Source organism: Panthera onca, chromosome B2 (genome assembly GCF_046562875.1).
Source record: "Panthera onca isolate mPanOnc1 chromosome B2, mPanOnc1 haplotype 2, whole genome shotgun sequence".
Classification (NCBI taxonomy): domain Eukaryota; kingdom Metazoa; phylum Chordata; class Mammalia; order Carnivora; family Felidae; genus Panthera; species Panthera onca.
Genome location: NC_138343.1, coordinates 144,409,672 through 144,429,312, shown reverse-complemented (window position 1 = coordinate 144,429,312; position 19,641 = coordinate 144,409,672). Strand labels below are relative to the sequence as shown.

General features: G+C 41.8%; 1 protein-coding gene across 2 annotated transcripts in view; it reads left to right on the top strand.

Annotated features, from left to right (window-relative positions):
- PRKN (parkin RBR E3 ubiquitin protein ligase) overlaps nt 1–19,641 on the top strand; it is a 1,338,651-nt gene that overhangs the window by 895,767 nt on the left and 423,243 nt on the right. For both annotated transcript variants that reach the window (XM_078447547.2, XM_078447546.2), the window contains exon 7: nt 17,946–18,082. In XM_078447547.2, the coding sequence (XP_078303673.2) occupies nt 17,946–18,082 (137 nt within the window). The remainder of the gene's footprint in view (nt 1–17,945; nt 18,083–19,641) is intronic.

Genomic DNA, 19,641 nt, shown 5'->3' with positions numbered 1-19,641 from the left:
CAGATTACATTCACAAGAAATGTAACTTTGTGATATTGAAATAGAGGTACAAGTTATTTTCTATAAATTCTCAACCTCCTCCCCAAATCTCCTCAACCCAACAGGGTTTGCTCAGTCCTTCCAAATGTTTGCCTTCTCCCTCTCCTTGTGGGTCTAACCTCACCAGTGAGGAGACAGAAGGGGACAGAAAGGGGCTCGGGGACACATAGCAGAGAGGCAGATTTCAGATGTCCTTGCAGTTCTGGGACAGAAGCCACCAGCCTGTCAAAGGGGTATGTCAGCAGAGTCACCCAGAGGACCCTGCTGAAACCTGACCACACACGGCAGCACGCACCTGGCACCATCACCAGACGTCATAGGTCAAGTTTGCTGCCTCCTCTCTCCAGGTGTCCCAGTTTCCTCTCGGGTCTCCCTACAAGCCCTTAGGTGACTCCATCCCTGGGAGAGGAGCAGCTACTCAATGACCCTGGTTATTCTTCCTGAGCCTCTGTGCTGCTCAACCAATAACTGCTTTGTTGAAATCAAGCTCCCTACTTAAAGTATCCATTCCCCCATGACAGTTCCTGTGACTGTTTTCCTTCTGTTTTGAGTGTCTACAGATCACCCAGGAGCTATGCCACCTCTGAAGCATCACACGAATATTTCAACAAGCCCACCCCGACCCTGACCTGTGTTCCTGCACTACACCCACTCCTCTTTTGGGTTCAGGTTTCCTTCCTCCCTTTTAGTGAAGCAGAATGGGACAGAGCCCTCCTATTCAGGGTGGATAACTGGCAGTCTGATTCGAGCCTTTGCAGCATTTAGTAAACACATCCATACGAAGCACCTGCTGTGTGCCAGGCATTGAGATACAACAGTGAACAGACAAGATCTCTGATCTAATAGATTTACATTCTAGTGAGAAGAGGCAGACAATAAACAAAATGTATAATAAATGATTAAACTGTACAGAAGGGCATGGGTCAGCTAGAGCTAAGGAATGAACCATCACAGAATCTCAAATGGCACATGACAGTAAGTCGTATTTCTTTAAAAAAAATGTTTTTAATGTTTGTTTATTTTGAGGGAGAGAGAAGGGGAGCACAAGTGTAGAAGGAGCAGAGAGCGAGAGCGAGAGAGAGAGAGAGAGAGAATCCCAAGCAGTGCAGAGCCCCATGTGAGTCTTGATCCTAAGAACCATGAGATCATGACCTGAGCTCAAATCAAGAGTCGGATGCTTAACTGAGCCACCCAGGTGCCCAATGAGTGGTATTTCTCACCCAACCCTCTGAGCTTCACTTGGGTTTGGCTGCTTATAACTGGGCTTAGTTCAGTCCATTGCTCTGGGAATGGGTGTTTCCAGTCGGCTTCATGTGTCATCCTTCTTGAACCAGTAGTTCAACCAGGGAGATCCTCCTCACCTGGAAAGGCAGGAACACAAGAGGGCGAGCCTGAGCACACAGCACTTCACAAGTGTTTGGTTGCATCATATCCACTCTCATCCTCTTGGCCAAAGGAAGCCATGTGGCTTGGCCCACTGTCAACGGATGGGAAGTATACTCAGCTTCTAGTGGGAGGAAGGGCAAAGTCACCTAGCAGAGGTGTGAGCTCAGGGAAGGATGAAGTATTGGGGAATAATAGTGCAAATCTACTGCAGAAGATAGAAAAAAATAAAAGGGAATAAGAGGCTTGGGAGTGCAAAGTGGGGGCTGGCTACTTTTATGTAGGGTGGTCTGGGTTTGGCTTATTAGAAAAAGACATTTGGAGAAAGAGTGGCAGGAGATCAAGATGTGAGCCATGTGAATAGCTAGGGAAGAGCATTCATGCAAAAGGAGGAGCCGGTGCAAAGGTCCTGAGGCAGAAGAATGCCAGGCATGTTTGAGGAATAGCACAGAGCTCACCGGGCTGGACCACAGTGAGCAGAAGAGAAGGAGGTGAGGGCCTGAGAGGGGTGGTTTGGCAGCACTGGAGGACTGAGCAAGGCCATCGTAAGGAATAACATGGGGAGCCATTGCAGGGATTGAGCAGGGGAGGCAGATGATCTAACTTTGCCTTTCAAAGCACCCCCCTGGTTTCTGTTTGGAGATAAGACTCTTCCTCCAAAGAGCCTTCCACGCCATCTAGACTGGGTTGGGCAGGGCTGTTCCCTACCTCTCGCCCACTTTGCAACTCTTGTTCATGGATGCCATTTTCCCTCTGACTCTGCAAATTCAGTGTGAGAGAAGCCTCTGTGTTGGGCACCACTTAACCCTTAGAGCCAACCATTTGCTTGCACACACACAGATTTCCACAGAAATCAGGAAAAAGAGGATCCCTCCACAACGTTCCATTGTCCTCCAGAAACTGGGTTGATCAAATCTGCACATGCCCAGTGCAAGCGGGACTTCCCTACTGTGCAGGGTCCTGGGAGCAGCTGAGGCTCCTTTCTGGTCTCCAGTGGGGCAAGAGAGACGCCAAGTGCAGTGTGAGAGGGAAGTTCAAGATGGGCTGGTCTAAGATTAGATTATTTTAATACCTGAAAGTGACCAGAAGTCATGGAATCTGGCATGTCGCTGGGGGCCCACTGCTCAGCAGGTGGGCTTGACACAACACAGAAATATCAATTACCGGGAAAAAGCAAAACTATTTCATGTCCACAGCTCAGCAAGGGAAAACTTCATCAAACCAATTATACTGCAATGTCAGTGTGCTCCGGGGTCCCTTCCACACCACCTCCTCTCCCATTTTCACACTGTCCACGGGTGAGCTCAACTGCTCCTGGGGCTGTAATTACTTGTCTCTTGGCTGATGGGTCTCCAGAGCATTTTCCAGCTCCAAGCTTCCTCCCGAGTTTAAGGAGCCCATAGTGACCTGCCCTCTGTATGTGTTCACACGACATTGCAAAGGTGCCTCAAACTCAGCAAGTCTAGAACCAAAAGAAATCTTCTACCTGTATTTCCAGGTCTGATGCTCCTCTGGTGGTTTGTCCCCCACCAGCAAATGTTGGCCAAGTCCCGGCCAGCCTGAGGTGGAGGGATGCAGTGCTGAGGAACGGGAGCGGGGCCGGAGCAAGTAGGTCCTGGTGACTTCGTTGTCACTTACCAGCTCTGGGATCAAGAGGTCTCACAGCTTTCCTCCCCACCTCGTGCCCTCACCTGCCCTTCCCATGGCAGGGCATCTCACTGTCATTGTCGTGGCAGGGACGGGGAGGCGTCCACCCAGCTTTCAACAAGTATGTTTGAACTCCTCCCCAGACGACGCCCGGTGTTAGGTAGTGAGATCACAGAAGAGAAGACACAGAAGGGGCCTTGCCCTCCTAGGGTTTTATAGTTCAGTGGATTAAATACATAATGCAGAGAAAGCACTTAGCAGGGAACCCAGCCCGTTAGAAGCATCCAGTAATGTTTAAAAAGAGAATCTAGACATAATGCTTGACTCTTCTCCCTGCCTCAGGTTGATGAACCCCCGAATCTTGTCAGTTTTGCTTCCCAAATATCTGATATCTCCAGTATCAATGCCACATGTAGACCTTGTCCCCCAGAGGCTTGCTCACTTGGGAGCCCTCACACAGCCCACAGTGGGTTATCAGTACACCTCTCGTTCCTTGTTCTGGGTCCCGCACTCTGCCTGGCACCTGGCACATTGTAAGAGATAGAAAAATACTATTCTGGCAAACAATGGCACCGTCGTTTACATTTTTATTAATGTACTGTTTGATTATTAGGTTCATTATCTTTTAGTTTAGGCCCTAGGCAAAGGTTTTGAGTTAAATTTATTTGGAAACCTCTGGAAAGTCTCCATTTTTATATAAAGTAATCTGTTAAAGTAAAATTGTTAATTTTATAACAATGGTCCTGTGGATTTGGGGACACGGTCTTGAGGTTTCCTAAAAATGGAGAAACCTACACATGTTAGTAGGAGACTAAAAATGGAGAAGAGCTCAGTAGGAGACATGTGAATGCTATGTTGTCCCAAACATACTGTCCACCCATCCATTTTCTCCAGCTCCACTGCTCGGTCCAGACCAGTATCTTCTGCCCCAGGAGGACTTCCCAACATCCACAGGGCTCCCTCCCTTTCTTGTCACACTACAATCCATGTGATGCGCAAAGTAAGAGTGATTTTCTTAAACATAAATGACATCCTGTTGCTTCCCTGCTTAAAACTTTGTACCGAATTCTTATTGCCTAAGAGTCAAATTCCTAACTCTTTAAAAAAAAATGTTTATTTAGGGGCGCCTGGGTGGCTCAATCAGTTCAGCATCCGACTTCAGCTCAGGTCATGATCTTACAGTTCATGAGTTCGAGCCCTTCATCGGGCCCCGAGCTCTCAGCCTGCTTTGGATCCTCCTCTCTCAAGACTGAGGGAGGGGGGCCTGGGTGGCTGGTCAGTTAGGCGACTGACATCGGCTCAAGTCACTATCTCACGGTTCACGGGTTCGAGCCCCACATCGGGCTCTGTGCTAACAGCTCAGAGCCTGGAGCCTGCTTCAGACTGTCTCTCTCTTTCTCTCTCTCTGTATCTCCCTCTCCCTCCCTCCCCCTCTTGCTCTCTGCTCCTCCCCTGCTTGTGCTCTGTCTCTCTCAAAAAAATAAACATTAAAAAACATGAAAAAGCAAGCAAGGGAGGGGCAGAGAGAGAGAGAGAGAGAGATGGAAAGAGAGAATTTCAAGCAGGCTCCGTGCTATCAGCACAGAGCCCCATGCAGGGCTCAGACACACCAACACGATCATGCGATCATGTGATCGTGACCTGAGCTGAAACCAAGAGTCTGATGCTTAACCGGCTGAGCCGCCCAGGCGCTCTTGACCATTCAGACGAAGACTTCATTATTGCTCTTCCCATCCACCTGAACTTCATCTTGGTCCACTCCCCCTTGCTTCTTAGTGTATCTCTGTCACACTGACTTTCCTTTTAATTCCTCAAGCACGCCCAGGCGTTGCCATTGAAAGGGAGTTTTCCTCAGCTGTTCCTTCCCGCGGAGCCCTCTCGCATCAGATCTGTGCACAGCATGCCATTGGGGGATCAGTGTAAACGCGGCCGCCTCCGGCCTTCCCCGACCACCCAGTCAATAGCGCCCGCCAGGCACCATCGCATGGTTCCATCCTACTGTCTTGCTGTCACTTTTCTCGAGCTCAGCAAAGTCCACTTCCTGTATCTCTTCTCTCATGTGGGAGTGGCCAGCACTGGACACTCTCTGGGCGAGACCAGGGCAACTTAATCAAAAGAAATGTCCTGAAGGAAGGGAGATGACATTTGCAACCTCGAGAAGTAGTGTCAGTGGCTTAGCTCAAAACCAGTAAGCTGTGCGCCTGTCAACCTGCAAAAGTTGCTGATCTCTGGCTGTCTGACGCTTCGGTTTTGCCCTCTTTTGCGTCCCTCCTCATTCATGGTCCTTCGTTTAGCCAAACAGCTCCTGAGCCGTTTAGCACAGAAGCACTTACCAAACACCACCAGTAGGTCAGGCACTCAGAAAACCAGAAGACAGCCCTTGGGTTTATGGGCTCAAGAGCTGGAGCAGGAAGCCTTTCCTGTAAAGGCTAGACAGTGGCTCAGGCTTCCTGGTCCATAGAGTCCCTGTCACAGCCACCCAGCTCTGCCTTTATAGATAAAAGCAGCCATAGCCAATATGTAAAAATGGCTGTGTTCTCATAAAACTTTATTTACAAAAACAGGATGTGGGCCAGATTTAGCCCTCAGCTGGAGTCTGCTGACTTCTGGTCTGGAGAGAACGTAGAAAATCAAATAAATAATTGATGATACACCGTAGCGAGAGGCTGGGGTGGGGAGGAGCACATGGGTTCACAGAACACAGCAGAGGGCACCTGACGCAGGTCTGAGCCCTGCCCGTCCCCTCCTGCTGGCGCTGATTACCAGCTGGCCTTATTGAAAACAGAGAAAGAAAAGAAAAAAAGAGCTTTAAAATTAAATTAGCTTTTAGTTGTCAAGAGCCATATGTTGTGTTGCTTTGGGCGTTTTGTTTTGTTTTTTTGCCTTTAACACTGAGGTATGCCTTCTGATCTCCTTCCGATACACTGGCTCAGGGCCTTCCTCCCAACATGTCTTCCAGGAAGTAAATTCTCTAGAAATCCTCAGACTCTTAGCCTGGCAAGCAGCACGTGCATTAGTTCAAAAAGTAACTTTAAAGGCGGAATCCTAAATATAAGTTGCCTTGTGCACATAATTTCAAGTAAGGCTTGAGCCCCACGAACTTACAGAGAGGAAGAATGCTCTGATCATACAAATTGGAGCCTGTAGAATCTTGGTATCTGAAAGGTCTCTAGAGATTGTCCGGTCTAGCCTGCCATTTCACGGATCTCTTTTCATGTAAGCTGCATTCTGAAGCCAGCTCCTGCGACAGCCCTCTTAGCCTGGAACTTTCTGGAAACCTTCCCCCAGCCTCCAGTGTCTTGGGATGTGCAACGCAGGCCGTTGCCTCTTTGCATGAATTCCCTTAGCTTAGTTTTACACATGAATTCGTATGGATTTGTTTTGTTACGTCATGTTGATTTTTAGTACTTTTAGGGAAATATTTTGGCATGCTACACACTGCTTTTCTGGCTAGCTATAAAACAAAAACCTCAATTAGGAAAATAACTTTATTGGTTATGTGCCACACATTTCTTAAATCACATCAATATTTAATGCACAGTCCATCTAACGATACCTCAGAAACGTCACTATACCTCCTCATTTTCAGACATTTTTTGTTGTAGAAGCGTTTTAAGATGTTTACAATCTTTTGAGCAGGTTCTTACTTTCAAACTACTCTCCTTCAGAGGACCCAATTCTTAACGTTTCTCTGATAAGAGGAATCAAAAACATGGCATTCTAGTGCATGAATTCATTCATTCATTTTAAGAACGAATGAAAGACCAATGAGAAGTCCTCTATGCAAGGTTTTTGTGAGCTGGCAACAAATATAATTTTTAAACCACTCTGTTTTATAATAATTTATGTTAAATAGCTCTGAACATTCATAGCCACTGGACTGATTCTTAGCATTAATATTTCCTGTCACGAGATTTGGGGACACAGTAGGACAATTTATTTCACAGTGGGGTTCTTCTCTAAACAAGATCTGTCTTTATATGTGTCTCAATTTAGCAGAATTCTGTAGCATCTATCTCCTTCTAGCTGTTTCTCACAAAAGAAAAAAACAAAGACAGGATATGTGCATGAATTAGTATGTGTTCAGATGGCATCTGCAACAATTGAATAGTTATGTCCCACAACAGCTCTATGCAGATGATGCAACCCAGAAAGTATGTCATGCTAAATCGGGTTTCAGCTGTCTCTAGCTCTACAACACTGACAGTCTGAATAGAGTATGCTCGAAGATTAAAACTCAAAACTACGTGGACTTTTACAAATGTAGCACTCAGCACTTGGCCATTTATAAACATAATTTTAAGAATTGAAATTAATTCTGTTAGTTGGGGGACAAGAAGGTAATGTGATAATTTTTCATGAGATGCGTTTTCCTCCCATGAGCCACATACCCCTTAGGATTTTAAATTTTATTTCATTACATGCAATGGTTATTTCATTATGATTTACCCATTCTTTGCAATTATTTTTCAGCATCTGTTTGGTAATACAGAGGCCTTAGAAAGAAAACTTGGGATTGCTGCTGATAAACCAAATCATTGTAATGGATTACTATAAAAAGGGGTTGACCTCTTTCCTTCTAAAACTTTAACTTACTTTTAAAAAAGAAAGAAGTTTATTTGTTAATTCTAATGCATACTGTTATAATGTTTATAATCTAGCGCTTCTAAAAGGTAATGGTTTATGTTTAGATTCAACCTGTCAACAGTAATTATATTTAGAAATACGACATATAAGCTATACTAAAGTCAAGTAATTACTTTTGAAGATTGAAACCATCTGGAAGAAATTAATAACTCATTAATTCCCTCTTGTAACCATGGATTCATATACTTTATTTTGTTTATTGTTAATGGTTCAAAATGTTATAAATAATAGAACCTAATTCAGCTGCACTTACTATATAAACTTAAAACATGGACTTCTACATGTGGCTCGTGGAAACAGTATCATTATGCTTTAGTTTGATTTTTGATTTCTCGAGGAATTCAGAACCTTGATAAACACTGAGGAGATAATATGAAGATCTAAGACACAGTTCCCTAACCTTTTCTAATTTTATGCCATTTTAAGTGTTTTTACATGATTTCCTCATTCCCCTCTAGTTTCTTGGTCAGGCTAATTCATTCTTGCCTTTTGGGTCTTAGTTTATTTATTTATTTATTTATTTATTTATTTATTTATTTATTTTCATTGGGGAAACATTCTCTGCCTGACCAACATTGGATTAACTTTTTCCCGCTGTGCCCCAGACTTAGTTATGTCACCATTAGACAGAATTCCACGAGGACAAGAACTGTGTATCCCATCCCAACGTCAAGCCAAGGAACCAGCACATAGCAGCCTCCCAATTGCTATGTATGGGTGTTTTTAAATTTTGTTTCATGTTTATTTATTTTAAGAGACAAAGAGAGAGCACAAGCAGGGAGGAGACGGATAGAGAGGAGAAAGACAATCCCAAGCAGCCTCCACGCTGCCAATGCAGAGCCTGAGCAGGGCTCTAGCTCACCAACTACAAGATCATGACCTGAGCCGAAATCAAGAGCCAGTCGCTTAACCGACTGAGCCACCCAGGCACCCCTCAGTGACTAGGTGTTGAATTGACCAGGGAACATCTGACATAAGCTGATCAATCAGGCACAGAACAATATAATGATATGTACTAAAATGCTAAGTAGAATATAAAAATACTGCTTTGTAAACATAAGCATTATGGGGAATTGTAAAGTGAGTGGGAGAATCGGTGTTAGCTGGAGTTTTATTGAAGCAGCCTCCTGAAAGAGGAAAATGAAGGTAAATTGGAAGACTCTTAACACAGAGAGACAAGAGCATAAGGGAAAAGGAGGTTTGGTTCTGACGCTGTAAAGAGAGGACCTGAGAAGGATTTGGGAATGGCAATTAGGGAGACATATAGTGGGGGGCAAGGAGCCTTATGGAGGGCTCTGAAAAACAGAAGGAAAACTTGAGGTCTTGATACATTGGCATTAGATAACTAGTTTATGGTTTGGGCCAAGATGTGCCACGATGAAAGCCACTTTAGAATAACATCACTGAGGTGTGCTGATTAAAAGGGGGGGGGGGGGCAAATGTGGGAGGAAGGAATGGTGTGGGTGCTGATTTAGGTTAACTCCAGACTGAGGCTAATGAGTTTGGAGAATTCATGCTATACCAACACTTGAAGACCTAATCCATTTGCTCTAGAAAGCACTACACTTTTGCTACTCTGCATATCTTTACTCAGCTATTTTTATACCTCCTATTTTGTAGACTCTCAGAATTAGTAAGTATATGTAGAAAATAAATAGTTCTGAAACAGAGAAGGTAGCTGCTACCTGAAAATTTCTTTTTCTCTATATGACAATAAATAGAACAGGTTAACATCTCAATGGAGATACAGTTGACTTGATGGGGAGCTGTTGTTTGTTTTAAGGCCTAAGTACCCAGAGCAAAATGCCTTGCACAAAGTAGTTCTCAACACATGTGAGGTCAGGGCTTAGTCCCACTGCAGAAAATGTGTCTGTGGAATCATAAAGTATTACATCCTCAGGACACATGAGAATTAAGAATATTCTGGTGAGCATTATTAGCACAGGATATACAAAACCAGGTTGTTTTCCAGCAATAAAACTGTGCACTAATGATGAGAGAGTTTGCCCAGTATTGATCAGTGGGATCAAACCTTGGAACAAATGTTAATGTTAGGGTTCTCTTAAATTTAGTAGCATTTGATGTCACAGATGGGACATAGAATTACTGAATGAGGATTAAAGAGGACAAGGGAATTTTGTCGATAGAGAAAGGGGCAGAGTATATATTTTCTTAATCATTTTATTTTTAATGTATTTACTATATTTTATATCATATTTTATTTAAAGCCTTTATAAACAAGGGAAGCTGTTTAGTTTCTTCGGTATCTTCTCTCTATGTAGACTGAATGCACGCATGGAGGCATGAGTTGCCTTGAGACCCCTTCCACTGACCGCAAAGATGGGGTTAGATGGTCTCTAACTCATCCCTCTGGTAGCTTTTACGACACCAGGAGATAATTACTTGTTTGTCTTCAACCCTACGGGCCTGTGGCCTTCTGAGGCGAAGGGCCATGTCTTGCCCACTTTTACGTGACATCCATAGGTCAGTGCCTGGCACTTGGTAGTTAGTCCAGAGAATTACAAGGATGGATTGATGACAGTGATTAAAAACGTCAACTTCAGTAAGGAGTCTTTGCCTTGGCAGTGTTGTTTATGCTGAAATATTGGGCCTTGTGCAAGCAAGCTCACGGAGCCAAAGTCACCCCTTTTTGTGCAGCAAAGTGGACAGGATAAAGCAATGAGGATGTGAGCAGAGGGAGCAAGAAGAAATTCGAAGTGGTGGTAAATGACCTTGGATCTGCCAGGGCCTCAATAGGATTCTGAGTCCAAGCAGGCTGATGGATAAACAAACTCACTTCAGGATTTTAAACTTGGCTGCTGGATGGAATTTCGAAGGTCATTCGACTGTTGAAGCTCATTTTAATTTCTAAAAGTTGAGGCTATCAATTAGCATCTTGGATCAGGGGTCTCTCCAGTGACTGGGATTGCTTACTTGGCTAACTCAAATAATGAGTCCGTATCACATATGTGGGTTAAAATGTTATCGAGGACGGGCGCCATGTTGGATACTCCGTCAGAAGCTCATTTGGGCAATTAGTAGGTGATATAGATTAACCGAAAATGCATTTGGTTTCTGAGACTGTAGCCATTTATCTATTGTTTATAAGCTATCTCTAGCTAAAAGAGATTTAAAATGACAGTTGTTAGGAAGATAGATTCGGGTTCCTTAATGGCATAGCTTTCCTCCTCTAATTATTTTTATCTAATCTAATCCTTTATTAAACTCCCAGGAGTCATAGTTGTTCATGTACTGAGGATTTGTAGAGAGCTTTGAAAGATTGCTAACTGGGGCATAACATCTATGTTACTGTTGCACAAGCGAAATATTGTAAAAACAACATGTGCGTTTCCAAGGGTCAAGTGTAAGCTAAATTCAAGGACTAACTTTCTCCCTCCAGTGAAAAAAATTTATTTTTATGTCCTCAGCGATTTGCACTTAATATGTTTATCCTAACTTTCATTGCTTCTCATTGTGTTTCAGATGATTCTACTATCCCTATATATATATAATTTTGCTTTTCATTGGGGTGAATGGAGAAACCAGCTATACCAGAGAACTCAGCATTCTCCTCCTGTGCTCTGTTCTTCTGCAACTCCAGTCTCTTCTGTTGACCTGGAAGATTTTTTTCTATCTCCATGCCCTGGAAACTTGATCTTCATTCCAATGCCACTAACTACTCGCATGAATTCTTTTCTAATTTTCTATCTAAATGTGATCTCTTTCCCCCTCCGAACCTGTATTAGTTATATATTGCTGCATAAAAAATAATTACCCCAAAATGTAGTGGCTTAAAACAACAACGGATGTTATCTCGCACAGTTTCGGCGGGTCAGGAACTTGGGAACAGCTTAGCTGGGTGGTTCTCGCTCAGGGTTAGCTCATGAAATTGTGGTCAAGCCGTCAACCAGGGCTCCAGTAGGCTGAGGGCATGTCTTGTGCTGGAGGGTCTCCGTAGGAGTGCTTGAGTGTCCCCGCAACACGGCCATCACTCTCCTCAGAGCTACTGACCCAGGAAGCAGCACAGGCTGCACGGTCTTCTCTGATCTAGTCCTAGAAATGGCTCATTGTCATTTCTGCACTTCCCACGTAGATGACTCAGGTCATCCCACTGATTTGTAAAAGGGACACAAGGGCATGAATCCCAGGGGGTGGAGATCACTAAGGGGACATCCTGAAGGCTGCTTACCACAGAGCCTGCTAATATTTCCTACGTCTCTAATATAACTTAGTGTCCTGCCCTGTGTTACGCTTATGTGTATCCCTTTCCTACCCAGTTTATTAGATTTTTATTTCCTTTCAAGCTTAGACTTACTTCCTTATCTTTACGTATCTTAAAATTTCTGGGATGTCACATTCAATATATGTCACATTCAGCCAAGAAGTTGGAACCGCAGCCTCTTAATGGGTATAAATGAAGATATACCTGTGGCAAAGAAGTAGACAGGGTCAGAGAAATAGATTTTGGCAGAGAGAGTGTGTGTGTGAGGGAGGGCAAATGAGAGAGAGAGAGAGAGAGCGAGAGAGAGCACTCACACAAACGAGGTGGAGAGCAGATTAAACTGCACATTTGATCAGATAAACATGAAAACATTGATGCTATTTTGTAGATACAAGAGAGCTAATTTTATGAGAGCTTAAATGTTTGGACTACTTATTGTGTAACAGTGTTCTATTTGTGTGATGTATGTGAGTGGTCTGCCATTTTTTTTTACTAAGATTTCTTCAGTTATGCCTAATACTCTGTGAGCAAAGGCTCTTTGGATCACTGCTTTCACAAAAGCAGGAAAGGCATTGCTGACAAGAAACTCTTCAGAACCACGCCTGCAGCCTGCACCGGTGTCTCGCTGTGCTGACTGCTTTGGACCTCAGTCCTCACCTCTGCTCGAAATGGACCCAGCTGCTCCTGCCCCACCGGTGGCTCCTGTGCCTGTGCCTATGCGGCCTCCTGCACCTGAGCTTGCTTTTGCACCTGCACCGGCTCCTGCAAATGCACCTCCTGCAAAAAGAACGGCCACTCCCGCCACCCATGGGCGGTGCTAAGTGTGTCTGCAAGGAGCCATCGGACAAGGGCAGCTGCTGTGCCTGATGCCAGGGAAGAGCCTGATCCAGATGTAACGAGAGCCACATGGACAAAGCTGCAGTTTCAAGACACTTTTTCCTATTATCCTGTTTGCCACATTCCCCTTTCTATAAAACACATGAATTATAATAAAAACTGTTGGCTTTAAAAGAAAATAATAACTCTTCAGTAATGTCAAGTACAGCATGTATAATCCCTTTTACGTGGGATTGAGAACTTTATTTAACCTTTGATTAACTGCTCTGTGGCCTGGTCCACGGGGGTGAAATCATCTTTTAGATTGATCAATTAACATTTATATATAATTTGAGCAAAGGGCACAGAGGAATGTTGGGAGGAGCAAAGACCCAAGAGGAGATAAGTCTTGGCAGGTTCTCCTCAGAAAACTCACTCCTGTCCATCTTCTTCTTTCCATTCCTAGAACCGCCCGCACACCACAGTCTGCTTCCTTAGTAACTCATGCCTGTGTTATTAAAATGACCTCCACGTAGTTCTCACGACTTCCAGCTTGTTCTCCTCCACACGTTCCCTCAGAATTAAACATAGGAAAACATCTCTCCCTTCCGAGACTCACAAGCCTCAGTGAATCCCATGAGCGAGAGACCACACATTGGGCCAGTCTCCTGAAGTCCTCCTACCCCTGTCCCCAACCCTTCTCATCTCTTTTCTCTTGTCCTGATACATCCCCTCAGTCAGCCCAACTGATAACTTTTCTGTTCCAAGAATTCTTTCCCACGTCTGTTTCCCGCCCTGCCCAGAAACCCCATTTCTCTCCAGGGACCCAGTGCTGATCCCCCATTCTTTTAAATTCAGCTCAGGTTTCCTAACCCTGACGCATACTTCTCCGCTGTCCTAACTTCTGTGGCACCAGAGTTTGGTGACCACACATACTTCCTTTTAATACCTGTTCACATGCGTGTCATGTCCCCAGACTGTGGCCTGTGACTGAGTAGTGTGTGTTTTTCCCAACGCTCCCATCAGTCATGAGATGTTTTTTCATCCACTCACTGCTGTATTCCGTGTGTGTTTATTAAGTGCCTACTACAGCCAAAGTAGATGCTCAGTAAGTAACTGAGTAAAAAATATAAGGATGGGAGCAGAGAGATTATGAAATAAAAAACATTTTGTTCAGTAAGCCACAGGTACGATCAGTAACTATTGATTATATAACGTCACGTGCTTATTGCTGTATTTGGTGAGACATGGGTCATGAAGGTGGTAATCAAGTTCAGCCCCCATTGTTTCAGGATGTTTCATTTAATGCTGACAGCTAAAGTAGCAACTTATGAAACACTCAGTCTGAATAAAAGTGAAGACAGTATAGGAAGCACATTAGGATAGACCCTGTGGATTAAAAGTTAAAGAAAAAGAGAAAAATCAGTGAAGAATTAAGCTCCATGAAAAGTTCCTTGGAGGTCTTATCTTGAACTGGACCTTGAAGTTTGGAATTTTGATTTGAATATAAAGGCTAGTATTATACTAGAAGAATGAGTGACAAAGAGCACGAGCCCAGGAGTAAAAGAACTGGAAGAAAGCTGGAGGCAGAGAGAGGAACAGGATGTGTGATAGAGTGGGGGCAGATTATTATAGGAGGATGACATGGAAAAACGTTTGAGAAGTTCCTAGCAAGTACCTAACCCAAAGGGGGTGGTCATAAATACTAGTTTTTTTTTCCCACTGTCCTCTTTTGCCTCATACTTAGGAAGTTAATTATGTAGTCCCTCCAGCCATGAAATGATCCTCACTTCTTTTCTTAGATGACTCAGTTGATTAATCCAATAATGTTTCTATGGGTGGCATGCTTATTCCTCACCTTTTTCATAAATACTAGAAATTTCTTTTTTTATAACTAGAAATATTATTGATAAGAGATGGACAATCTTACCTCAAAACTGTATCAAGAACTCCAACTGACTGATAATTCTGCATGAATATGGGCATATACTATCTACATCTATATCTATAACATTATCAACATATGTATTTTTTCTACATGTTTATTCTATATATATATTATATAGATATATATTAGATATATATATTATATAGACATATTATATAGATATATAGAATATATATAAATATATTCTATATTTCTCTCTCTCTCTCTCTCTCTCTCTCTCTCTCTATATATATATATATATATATATATATATATTCACTCCATATGGATAGTGACAGAATGCCTGAGTGACTTCTCTATACTTGTCACTCCCTGAAACTCTTGTAAGTTTCTTTCTTTTTTTTTTTTTTCTTTTTTCCAAAATGGACATGTAAAACCACACATGTAGGTTCTGGTGTCACTTATATATACACCCTGTGCCTGGGAAGGGATTCTCTTTAATGAACTTTAGTGATCTGTCCTCACTTCCAAAGCTGAACACATTTTTATATCTTGTTTCCTTTACTTCTCACTGTTTGGTAAACTGCTACCTGCATTCATTTCTCATACTTTTTATTCAAGGTAAACATTCTCTAAAGCCCTTTCTGATGACTCTATTATATTTTTTTGTAATAATAAAGGCTATTGACATTACCTACTTCAACAGGTAAATCCTAAGGTCTCTCAGGTCCCGGTCACCATGCACTTCTCAATGCTGCCTTAACTGCTGCCTTGTCCATTTGCCGCTACAATTCCAGAGGGCAGTGCCATGAAATGTGCCAGTGCATCCCCCAGATACCCTATGAACTCTTCCCCAGCTCTTTGCATCCTGATGGTTCTGATCAATTAGTCCTTTGGTTTGGTCTGTTCGGCTCCCCGCCTATATCTCAATTCAAGAAGGCAGAAGTGAACCAGTACGGCTGTAATTTTTAGTAAGATTCCTCCTGTGTCCCCAAGACGATGTGTTTCACTCTGTGGGGCCTAGAGCCTGTGTTTCCACAGGGCCTATGATTGTCCTTGTACTGCTGTATCTCTGTGAGTGTGTGTGTGTGTGTGTGTGTGTGTGTGTGTGTGTGTGTGTAGTTGCAGTAGTAGAGGGAGGGGCAAGATGCACTACTGTGTCTGTTGAGTGTGCCCTCCATGCCCCAAACATTGGGCCTCTAAAACCTTTCCTAATGTGGTGGGCTCTTGAATCTGCACAGGGTTTACTCACAGCATGGCCTCTCATGTATTCACCATTCCTTTCCAATCTGTTCCAAATGGTAGGATGCCATCAGTAAAGTAGAACAGCTGATGTTCTGTGGATTGTTCCACACGGTCTAAGTAGTTTGCGGCCATATTTTAACCGAAGGGCAAATCCATAAATATGTAGTGTTGCCCACACATGGAACAAAACTCTCTCCATTTTTCCTTAATAGGGATGGAAAAGGACTCACTTCCTGGACCAGTGGCTACCACGTACCTTAATGTTGCTCTGGGACACTATGCCAACAGTTCATGTTCCTACTGCTTTGGCTTTATAAGTTTTCCTTTTATTTCTTCTACCGGGTAATTGCTAAGCTTTCTTTCTTAACCTTGTTATATAGAGGAACATTTTTATGAATGTTCTAATATTTTCTCCAGTGCTTCCATGTGTTGAGAGCAGATTGAGCGTCTCTAAAGGCTTAGTCGACCATGTTGCTAAGACCAGAATGGAGAATATTTTTCATAGAACTTAGCCATGAGGAGAACATAGAATACGGCAGTTCTATAGGGTCACACAGAGTGAATGCGGTGTGTGTGCCCTTGTGCATGTGTGTATGTCTGACTCGTGATAGAAATGAGAAGGTATTATATTTTATCATCTTCCAGCAGAATGTTATTAGAAGGGAAGAGGTTGAAAGTTCAGAACACAGTCAATGCCTAATTGAAAAAGGCTCTGGAAATGGAAATGATAGCCTCAAAAGGACTGCAGTAGGTTCAGAGATGAGAAATAGAAGCGCATAAAAGCATTTAGGGACGTCCTTGCCCAGCTTATGATGACCATTGCCCTGTTGATCCATGACATTAAAATACCAAGTTGTTTTTTTTTGTTTTGTATTAGATATTGCTTTGAAATAAGTGGGAAAGCAGAATTTTGAAAGCCTTTTAATTGTTAAGAAAATTACATGTTACTAATATTAATGTTTAATATCAATTTTTCTGGGGAAAGGGCTTTTGAAGAGCTCTGAGGTCTTTTAAGAATTGTGTATGAAATAAAAAAGAACTATTTTGTATTTTGTTGTCATTACACAGAGAATAGGCTTATCTAGATAAACTCCAGTGGTTTTTTTTGTTTTTTTTGTTTTTTTGTTTTACTATTAAAATGGCCTTGGGGCTGATGTGAAATTAATTCAATTTGTCTCTCTCGCTCTCCCTTTCTTTTTTTTTTTCTTTTGGTTATAAAATAATGTGGTTCATTTTGTTAGCAAAAATACATGCTTATTTGGGGCATTTTTCCCCTATAAAGCATTTTAAGGGAATCCAAAGATTTTAGAACTCATATATCAATTTATTAGTAAGCTCCTAACTTTGATTTAATAAATTGGCTGTTTGGGTGGAGTAGGGATGGCACGATAGACTAAATCTTTTAGAAAAGAATCTGTGCTAGATAATTTTTATTTTGAAATTCTACTTTTCTGCTTGCCAATGAAATATGAGTGATTGTTTAACATACCTACTTTGGCACCATGGTAATTTTTCTTTTGGCTTTTGGGAAGTTCAGATGTTATATATCATTAACATACAATTCAAGGAACGTTTATTTAAACCTTACCGTGCCTGGTACTATGAGAATATCAATTTAAATTAAGCACAGTATCTACTTTCAAGGAGATCACAGTCGGTAGAGAAGCATATCAATAGTATGATGTAATTTTGTATCAATAAAAAAATGTATAAATGGGGTGATTCATGGGTGAATTGGGAATTATGAGGCTTCTAGAAGATGATCTAGAAAGAGGTTGTATCTGAGCTCAGATTTAAACAACAGTTTGGTAAATATGTTAATATAAAAATATAAATTTAGGAAAATCAATGTTATGTATAGTTAATGAAATGTTTCCAATTTTTAAAGCGCAGCTTTGACACATATGTGCTCAATGGTGAGCAGTGCAGGTGTCTACACAGAGCATTTTCTAAGCAAGCTGATAGGATTACAAAGTGTCCCAAAGCACATGTTGCCTTTCGACTCTTAGAAGTACTAGAGGAAATGTTTTCCTTTTCTTTTTTTATTTTTCTGTGCAGGAGCCCTGTGCTGGTTTTCCAGTGCAACCATCGCCACGTGATTTGCTTAGACTGTTTCTACTTATACTGTGTGACAAGACTTAACGACAGGCAGTTTATCCATGACCCTCAGCTGGGCTACTCTCTGCCGTGTGTGGGTAAGTCTAGTACTTTTTTCTTCTCCATTTTTAATGCCAATTAATGACAGAAGAACTATTGATGCAAGACTATCTTAGGGATACTCAATCCCCCGCCGAGGGGTTGAAAATTCAAATATCTATTTGATCCCTGCTGAGCAAGAAACAGTGTTTGCATCACAAAAATATAAAATACGAAGGTATGCAGGAGTTATGTTGAACTGGAAAATGCATCACCTGCATAAAAGTATGGAAAATAAATTTTAAAATATTATTCAGCCGAGGTGCACAAAGTATGTCTATGGATTCACCCTACAAGTTACAGATTACCATGGATCTAGAGCAGCCCTATCCACGTTTTCAAATTGTATACCCTTATTGCTAAAAATTTTGAGCACATACGCATATATATGAAAGAACATCTATTTTGAAGGATTTTGAAGAATGAGATAAAGCTGAAATATTTAATATTTTCAGTTTTTTTATCTTTCAACATTGAAGAACATTCTTTACTTATATTACTGTTGTTACATGTATTTTTTTATTGAGGTGAAATTCACATAACATACAGTTAAATATTTTCAAGTGCCAGTTCAGTGGCATTTCCTGTTTTCACAATGTGATGTGAGGACTATCACCCATCTCTAGTTTCAAAATTTTTTCATTATCCCGGAAAAATACCCCGCATTCATTAAGTAAGCGTTCCCAATTTCCCTTCACCTCTGTCTCTTGGCAACCACTATCATCTTCCTCTGTGGATTTACCAATTCTAGATACTTTATATAAAAGGAATCATGCAATATGTAACCTTTTGTGTCTTCCTTGTTTCACTTACCATAATGTTTTTGAAGTTCATCCAACTTGTGGCATGTATCTTCATTCCTTTTTATGACTGATTAATATTCCATTATATGGACATACCACAATCTGTTTATCCATTTCTTTGCTGATGGACATTTGTGTTGTTTTCACCTTTTGGCTATTCTGAATAATGCTACCAAAAACATTTGTGTATTTGCTCCTGTGTGCATATATGTTTTCATTTCTCTTGGGTGTATACCCAGGAGTGCAATTGCTAGGTCATATGCTAATTCTATATTTAATCTTTTGAAGAACTACCAAACTATCTTCCATAGCTGCTGCACCATTTTGCATTCCTACCAGTAACTTATAAAGGTTTTTATTTCTTTACATCCTCTCCCACACTTGTTATTTTCCTGTTTTGTTTTTAATAGCCATACTATTAAATTTGGAGTGGTACCTCATTGTGGTTTTGACTTGCATTTCTTTAATGACTGATGACGTTGAATATTTTCTTGTATGCTTGTTGACCATTTGCGTTTCTGTTTGGAGAATATCCAAGACCTTTGCCCATTTTTTGATTGGGTTGTTTGTCTTGTTGCTGACTGGTAAGAGTTCTTTATGTGTTCTGGATAATAGACATTTATCAGATATATGACTTGCAAACATTTTTCCTATTCTGTGGGTTGTATTTTTACTTTCATGATAATATCCTTCAATACATAAAAGTTTTTAATGTTGAAGAAATCTATTTTATCTATTTTTTCTTTTGTTGTTTG